This window comes from Diabrotica virgifera, chromosome 6 (assembly GCF_917563875.1).
Source record: "Diabrotica virgifera virgifera chromosome 6, PGI_DIABVI_V3a".
In the NCBI taxonomy this organism is placed as follows: domain Eukaryota; kingdom Metazoa; phylum Arthropoda; class Insecta; order Coleoptera; family Chrysomelidae; genus Diabrotica; species Diabrotica virgifera.
Window position 1 is genome coordinate 179,527,722 of NC_065448.1, and position 8,800 is coordinate 179,536,521.

At 38.2% G+C, this 8,800-nt stretch overlaps 1 protein-coding gene across 1 annotated transcript; it reads left to right on the plus strand.

Moving 5' to 3' along the window:
* Positions 1 to 7,193: 7,193 nt before the first annotated feature.
* On the plus strand, positions 7,194 to 8,159 carry LOC126886251 (piggyBac transposable element-derived protein 4-like; the record flags this gene model as incomplete). The annotated part of the gene is made up of 2 exons (XM_050653116.1): positions 7,194 to 7,400; positions 7,515 to 8,159. Coding segments are annotated over exons 1-2 (852 nt in total), but the record flags the coding sequence as incomplete, so codon positions are not given.
* Positions 8,160 to 8,800: the final 641 nt, after the last annotated feature.

Below are 8,800 nucleotides of genomic sequence, written 5' to 3' on the forward strand. Positions count from 1 at the left end.
TAGGCAGATATTCTTTAAACATTGACTGATGAAATCCCAAAGAGTTTTTTGCAATACAATATCGGAAACCCCTTTGTTTTTTAATTGCCAATCAAGCGGGCGTGACACTGTAGTATAAGTGAGGACGTTTGAGTTGGCATAAATTCATTATCTCGAGAATGGGCAAATTTCAAGAGAAACCCTCAAACAGGTCGAATTTTTTTTTTAATTAGGACTTTTTGGCATATATATAATACTAGTGACGTCATCCATCTGAGCGTGATGACGTAATCGATGATTTTTTTAAATGAGAGTAGGGGTTGTCTGATAGCTCATTTGAAAGGTTATTTAATTCTCTATTCACTAATATGAACATTAACATAATTATTTATACAGGGCGTACAAAATTTTTTTTTATTAAATTAACTTTGATTAAATTTGACAAATAGAAGGAAAATTTTTTTGTACACCCTGTATAAATAATTATGTTAATGTTTATATTACTGAATAGAGAATTATATAACCTTTTAAATGAACTATCACACAACCACTACTCTTATTTAAAAAAATCATCGATTACGTCATCACGCCCAGATGGATGACGTCACTAGTATTATATATATGCCAAAAAGTCCTAATTCAAAAATAAAAATCGACCTCTCTGTTGAAATTTGCCCATTCTCGAGACAATGAATTTATGCAAACTCAAACGTCCTGACTTATACTACAGTGTCGCGCCCGCTTGATTAGCAATTAAAAAAACAAAGGGGTTTTCGATATTTTATTGCAAAAAACTCTTCGGGATTTCATCAATCAATATTTAGAGAATATCTACGTACCTTGGCAACATTAAAATTTTTAGATAAATGTCCGATTTAGGGTTAAAAATGGCCGATTTCGCAATTTTCAAAATTTTCAATCGCTTATATAACAAAAACTATTAAAAAGACTAAGTTTTCACTCTAATGGCATATAACATATCCCACCAGAATGAAAACAATGGGAACCTTCTCTGGTTGCACCTTGCAGCACTCTCTGATTGGACTGGAATATGGTTCGGCTGTATTTTCGTTTTGCAACGAAATTGAAAATGGTTATTCATTTTTGAAAAACTATTAACTTAAGAGAAAAATCACTAAAGACCTTTTCTGTTTGAAATGATTCAAAAGACCTAAAAAAATTTGTTCGATGCAAAAAAAATAATTTTATAAAAAACCCCTAATGTTTCCCCTCACCTGGCAAGGTCTTATGCCCTTCAGAATCGCCTGTCATTGTACACATTTCTTCTAAATGACTTACTCAAACACATACTTAAATTTAAACCTTACAGGAGAAAGTTTATTTTACCCCTAAACTATGCACTTTTCGATTCACCTGGTAGATACACTTGCACGGCTGATGCCTGCCAGGTCATGGTTTTTAGCCTTGGTGTGCTATGAATTATCACTAGATAAATTTCTAGCCTTACAGGACGACCGTTAGTCGGAGGGTTCACTAGCTCTTAGACTATAAAGATGTTTGATTCAGTCAATAGTGTGCGCAATGTCAGTTAAATAGTACCGTGTGGCCTAATTTTTACACACATACCTACTGTGACATATGTCTTATATTTTTCAAAATTTTTGGGAATGTGTTTAAACCGTAGAATAATTTTAACTTTTGTTTTTAATAGAGATTTCAATTCTCTACAAATAGCTCCTAATGACTTTTGATCTAAAATAATTAGAGAAGCAGGAACCCACCAGTTTAAAATTTTACATTTAGTTTCCTATGGCCCGTTTTAAGATTTACCACCCGGTATAAGAATAAACATTAAGTATAGATTGCACAAAAGAAATCAAAATTATCGAGTTTTCTAGCTGCGAGATAAGTAAAAATGGAAATTTTTCCATTAGTTTCTTTAAGAAATACAAATTATTTTATTTATTTATTAAATTACTTTATGTTTATACAAAAACTCTTTATGAGTTTATGAAAATTCAACGGCCACAGTTATTTTTGGTAAGCGTGTCTCATGCAAAGTCAGGCAAATATGCAAGAGTGCATATGCATATGCATTTGCATATTTTTGTATTTTCTTTTGAATTTTGCATATACTGGTATATAGTATTTAAAAATCAAGTGCATATAATAAATTTTCAAAACGAATTTATTTGTCGATTCATAATTCAAATACCTTCGTACCTGATATTTCCAAAATAATAGTATTCTTATCTTAATCCCTTAACAATTTATAAGTAGGTACTCTCTTATTGGACTTTTATTAACTTAGGTAAGGAAAATTTCAATGTAGTTTATATATTGAACTTGAACAGTTACTTTTGGATTTTGGAGTGTACAGAATGGCAAAAAGTTTTATCCAGTGTAGTTAAAATGTCGAAAGAATCGAATGTGTCTGCGTGGATCAAGACACATCCAGAATTATTCATTGATATGGGAAAAGTATTTTTCTTACCGTGCAGTAACTAACAAGTAAGCCTAAATATTTTAGTGTGCATTAAAATAATCAGAAAATCATCATTTTTGATCCTTTAACCCTGCTATCCCGTTCGGGTCTATTTGACCCAAAAAAAATTTTAGTTGCTATTTTTCAAATTATTACGCGGCGTAACGTTTTGTTGTTCCGTGACTTTATTTCCTAATATGAGGTCTTTCATTTTCATATGAGACAAAAAATCAACTTCCTGATTTTTTTGATAAAAATTAAATTGTTACCCATGGTATGTTCGGGTCAATATGACCCGCGTATTGAAACCGTTAAAAATTACCCGTGTATGTATGCTTCGTTGGTAGTTTTTTTTATTTAGATAGATAGTTTCTAACATTGTTTATTAGTCAGGCACGTCTACACAGGTTTCTGCAAGCTAGAACTTGTAAAAAATTTGTTTGTAGTGTAGCTGGGCCCTGTGCGTCTCGTTGTGGGTCGTTTGGATGCATTTCTGTTTTTTTCTATTTTTTCTTGTGTGTGTTTGTCCTGTTTTAGGTGATCTAACACCTCTTCAGGACATGTCTTATCTAGACACTGTTGTTTTATGTCCACTGGGACCACTGGTGGTAGTCTGAGCCGTTGGTGGTGGTGCACTGCTTGGAGGCTGTTGTTGGGCAGAGCAATCAGAGGAGAAAGTTGGTTCTACGGTTCTTTTCAGAATTTTTGATCTAAAACAAATTATTAATACATGCAAAATTTTAAGTTTAAATGAAAATTGAAAAAATTTTTAGTGTGTATGATAAAGTTTTAAAGTTTGAATTCAGGTTTTATAAATTGAAATTTAATTTGACTGTTTGAATATTTAAGTATTTAAGAGTGATTGAATTCGCGTTGAGGGCAGCTGTGACTGTATCCTCCCTAAAGACAGGTATAATTTGCAAATGAGTACGGGAAACCACAGAAAACCGAACTCTCCCTGTCCGAGGCAAAACTCTAAGTGAGTTATTTATCTAACGGTTGATTCTAAAATAAAGTGGAGTTGCCTCCAGGATATCAGTATATTCACCAGGGATGTCTTCTGTGCTGGCAAGAGTCAGCAATTTTGTTGGTAGGTGAGGTAATTTTCGTTTGGGTGTTCTGGTGAATACACTACCGAAGGATGAGCAGGTAGTTTTAAGGACGTTTTGAGCTCTGATGTTTTGGCTGTTTATGATTTTTGTAGTAAAACTCCTGCTCAGAGAGGAGATTCTCTCGTTTAGTGGCTGGATCCTTGCTAGATGATGTATGAGTCTAGATGGGTAGTCTCTTCGTTTGTAGTTTATTTTGCGGAGTATGCTGCGTTCTGTGGCCAGTAATCTTTCTGTGTTGCGTTTGTTTAGTAATGTGTAGATGTTTGATTTGTATTCGATTACTGGCCGTATGAATGTTTTGTATGTGTGCGTTAGTGTGTGTTTATGCGTCCGACCGAATCTTCCACAGAGACTGTTGAGCAGATTAACCCTCCGTTTCACCCTTTTGCGGGTTTCAGCCAGATCTCTGTCCCAGTTTAGCGTTCTATCAAAAATGACGCCTAGGTACTCAATCTGGTCACGAAGTTGTAATCTCTCGCCCCACAGGTCCAGAACGACTCTCTCTTCTGCATTACGTGTAGTGTGTGCGCTTAGGTTTGGGTGTCTGAATAGTATGGTTTGTGTTTTGTTTGGATTAAGTGTTACTCGCCATCTTCCACACCATCTTTCGACGGTGTTAAGGTGATTTTGAGCACACCTGTTCAAAACGTGAATATCTCTCGATGTTGTTATTAGTGCAGTGTCGTCCGCATATAGTAATGTTAGTGTATTGGTGTTTCTAGGGTTAGGAAAGTCGCTGTTGTATATTGTGTATAGTATGGGTGCCAACACGGAACCTTGAGGTACTCCTGCTGATGGAGTAAAAGAGGTAGACAGCAGTGTTTTGATCTTAACCATGACGGTGCGATCTGAGAGATACGAGTGAATGAGTTTTATGAAAGGAATGGGCATGCCGACGTCCCAGAGTTTCTTTGTCAGGCCGGCGTGCCAAACCTGATCAAAGGCCTTCTGTACGTCCAGGAATATGCCAAGTGCTAGATTTTTGTCGTTGAGAGGTTGAGTTATATGTGTGACGATTTCTGTCAACGCCGTTTTTGTGGAGAGACCTTCTCTAAAGCCGAATTGGTAGGAGGGAATGATATTGTTTTCGGTGGTAAAGTCAACGATTCTCTCCTTAAGGATCCTTTCGAAGACCTTACCAAGAACACTTAGTAGAGAAATCGGCCTGTAAGAGTTTAGATTTGTCTTTGTTTTGCCCTTTTTAGGGAGCATGATGGTGTGTGCTACTTTCCAAGCTTTTGGAAAGTAGCAGAGAGTTAGAGCGGCGTTGACAATGTTCGTCATATATTGTGCGACGCTCGGTGGGAGGTGTCTTACGCAGTTCCTGTTGATGTTGTCAGGACCTGGTGCATTGGAGTTGCCAATTTGGCAGTAATCCTCCAATGTTTGTTGACTCACGGGTGCCGTAAGCGGGTGCTCACGGCGAAACCGTGGATCGAATGGGGTTGCGAGCAGTCGTACTATATCTCTCTCGACCACCTCGTAGTAGTCTTGATCGAACCTCTGGTCGTGGGGCGTGACTAATGTATTTTGGAGGTGTGTCTTGAAAGCTTCGGCTTTCTCTTGGTCTGAATTTATAATTTGATTATTTATGACTAGATGAGATGGATTTGCTTGTTTCTGTTTAGTTAGGACTTTAAATTTATGCCAGAATCTAGCCCCATCACGGTAGTCCAAGCCAGCGGTGGCATCACGCCATTGTGACGCTTGCATGTTTTTCACCTCTAGCTTGATCCTAGCCGAGATACGGTTATACTCTGCCTTGAGAAGTGGGTCGCGTGTTCGTTGGAATTGACGTAGGAGACGTCTTTTGTGTTTGATTTGATTTACTATGTGTTGAGGGAGTGGTGGTCTCTTTGGGTTTATAACCCGATTGGGGACTGATAGGTCAATTGCTTGTCCTATCAGTGTTTGAAGGACCGTGATATCGTTATCGATGTCAGCTTGCGTGTTTAAATTGCCTAACTGAGGAATATTCTGATTTAGATAGTGTCTATATAGGTTCCAGTCGGCATGTTTATAGTCTCTCATTACTCGTATATGTGCCTGTTGGTTCGGATTTAATATGTTTTCATTTATGAGTATAGGTAGGTGGTCCGACGTTATAGAATCACCGATGATGCAAACATCGTCCAATACGTCTATCATGTCATACGTGCATATGACATGGTCGACGATAGAGGTGCCATTGTGATTAAATAGCGTAGGTTCAGTGTTTCTGATTCTGTGAATGGGCAGTTCAAGGAGACAATCAGACAGCAGGTTACCCGCCACATTTGTGAACGTATCACCGAACTGCGTGTTTCTGGCGTTAAAATCACCCAGAATAATCGCCTTGCTCAGCCCAGAGACATATTCCAGAAGTGTATCTGAGAGTGTTTGTTGTGGATGTTTGTAATAAGAGACTATTGTCAGCGTCGTGTTGTTGTTTAGGTGTATGTCAACTGCCAAGACATCTTCATCAGTAATACCTACTTGAATAGGGATAGTATGAGGGGAAAAGGGTATACCATATTTAATAAGGAAGCCGTTACCATGAGATATTCGGCATTTTGGACGGTGGTGAGTGCTATAGCCAGGATAAGATGGAGATGTTTTTAATTGGGTGTCGGTAAGAGCAAGTATTTGAATATTGTGGGTATCAAGTAAGTTTTTGATGAACGGTTTTTTCCTACCGGCACCCTGACAGTTAACCGCACCTATTGTACTGTCCATTTAAATGAATTGTGGGGTGTATGTGACTGTGGCTCTATTGTTATGGGCCACGATAGTGCTCGTGTGTCCAAACATAGAGCAGGTGAGGTTGTTGGCGCAGTCCAGTACCGACTGTCTTCGGTCTGGGAGGACGTTTACCATTAGTAGGGAAATGAATTCAAGCGTGGTTTGCATATCGGAGGTGAAAGTGTAAGGTGGGATTCTTTTTTGGGTAGTAATGGGCTGAGTTTCTTGGAGAGTGGGAGGGGCCTCTTTCCGTAACGGACACTTTGGCGAGTAAGCCGCATGAAGTCCGTCACAGTTAGGACATTTGGGTGAGGTTTGTTTTGTGCATGCTGAAGAACGATGTTCTTCACCGCATGTGGGACAGCGGAACTGTTTCAGGGTGCATTCCGGGATAGTGTGTCCATTTCGAGCACAAGCTGGGCCCTGTCAGGTTGAAGGGCACGTCACGTAGAAGAATGTGGGCGTGATAGACAAGTGGTAGGAGTGATATGCAAAGCCACAGGCCAAGCCCATTCAGTTATTATGTATTTCATTATTTTTCATTTCAGTCTATCTTTTCATGTTGATAATGTCGCATCGAAGAGCGCTAACCGAGAATGAGCTTCGCGAGCTCGCGAACGCGTCAGAGAGTGATGAATCTGTATCAGAAACAGAAAACCACACAAGTAGTGAGAGTGAGGAAGATAGTAGTGATGATTCTGTTATTCCATTATAGGTACGTACAACATCCTGTAGTACTTTCTGTAACAGTTCCTTCCAAAGATGGTAATATACAGTGGTCGCTCGATCCGCCTGATCAATGCGGTCGTTTTTCTACATCCAATGTTATAAATAATACTCCAGGAGTTACAAGGCACGCATGTGCACGAATTTTCGATATTCAAAATTCATTTGACGTGCTCTTTTCTGACATAGTTGCAAACCAAATTATTAATATGGCCAACTTGGAAGGACAACGCGTTTTTGGAACCGACTGGAAAGACTTGGATAAAATTGTTTTTCAAGCATACATTGGTCTTTTGTTGTTAGCTGGATTTTATAAGTCCCATGGTGAAGCAACGAAAAGTTTGTGGAATGAAGAAACGGGTCGTAGTATATTTCGAGCAACAATGTCCCTAGAAGTATTTACAAAAATTTCTCAGGTAATACGTTTTGATAATAAGACTACTAGACAGGCTAGGAGACGTTCTGATAAACTAGCTGCAATACGTGAAATTGGGGAAAAATGGGTAGAAAATCTACCAAAATTTTTTAATCCTGATGAAAATGTTACTACCATCGACGAGCAATTAGTTGCTTTTAGAGGCCGCTATCCCTTTAAACAGTACATTCCAAGCAAGCCAGCGAAATATGGCATCAAAATTTTGGTTTTATGTGGCAGTAACACTTCTTATGCTCTGAAATTGCAGATATACACAGGAAAGGAAGCAGGTGCTGCGCCAGAACGAAATCAGGGAATGCGTGTGGTGTGCGACTTGAGCAGTGATTTGAAGGGCCATAATATTACTTGTGATAACTTTTTTACATCTTACAATTTAGGACAGTTTCTTCTAAAAAGAAAAATTACAATGCTGGGTACCATAAGAAAAAATAAACCAGAGCTTCCAACACAAATAGCGAATAAAGAAGTTCATAGTTCGTCGTTTTACTTCACGCAAGATACCACTGTTGTCAACTATATTCCTAAAAAGAACAAAAACGTTGTTCTTATGAGTACTTTGCATCATGGAAAGGATATTAGTGACAGAAATGACAAAAAGCCCCAAATTATTTTAGATTATAATTCGACTAAGGGAGCAGTGGATACTCTAGATCAGCTTGTTGGTACATACACATGTAAGAGCAAGACAAATCGCTGGCCTATGATTGTTTTTTATAATATGCTGGACATTTCTGCCTACAACGCGTTCATTTTATGGACATCAATAAATCCTCAATGGAATACAAATAAATTGACAAAACGGCGAATTTTTCTTGAGGAATTGGGAAAAACACTGGTGAGACCACTTATCCTTTCTAGGAAAAATTTACCAAGAACTAGAGACTCACAAGAATTGGTAAAAAGGACACGGGCAGAAACGAGTAGACAAGATGGAAATTTTAGTAAACCGTCTATAGACAATCCCACTCCACCTGCTAAACGAGCACGGTGTAAATTTTGCTCTAAAAGTGATAACAAGACTAATATTTTATGTTGTATATGTCATGACCAGAGACAAGAAAATTTTATCAGAAACTGAACAAAAGCAGAAAAGACTTCAAACCGAGAACGACGATGTGTAGAGATAAGGAAGGTAATATATTGACAGAACAGCAAGAGATACTAAGAAGATAGACAGAACATTTTACGGAAAAGCTTGAAGGAGATGGGAGTGAGACGAACCCTGATATACCATTAGACCAAGCAGACAACAGAGAAAAGAGTCCACCAACAATAGCCGAGATTAGAACAGCAGTAGACAAATTAAAGAACAATAAATCACCGGGATCGGATCAAGTAGCATCGGAATTACTGAAGGAAGGAGGAGACGCACTACAGAAA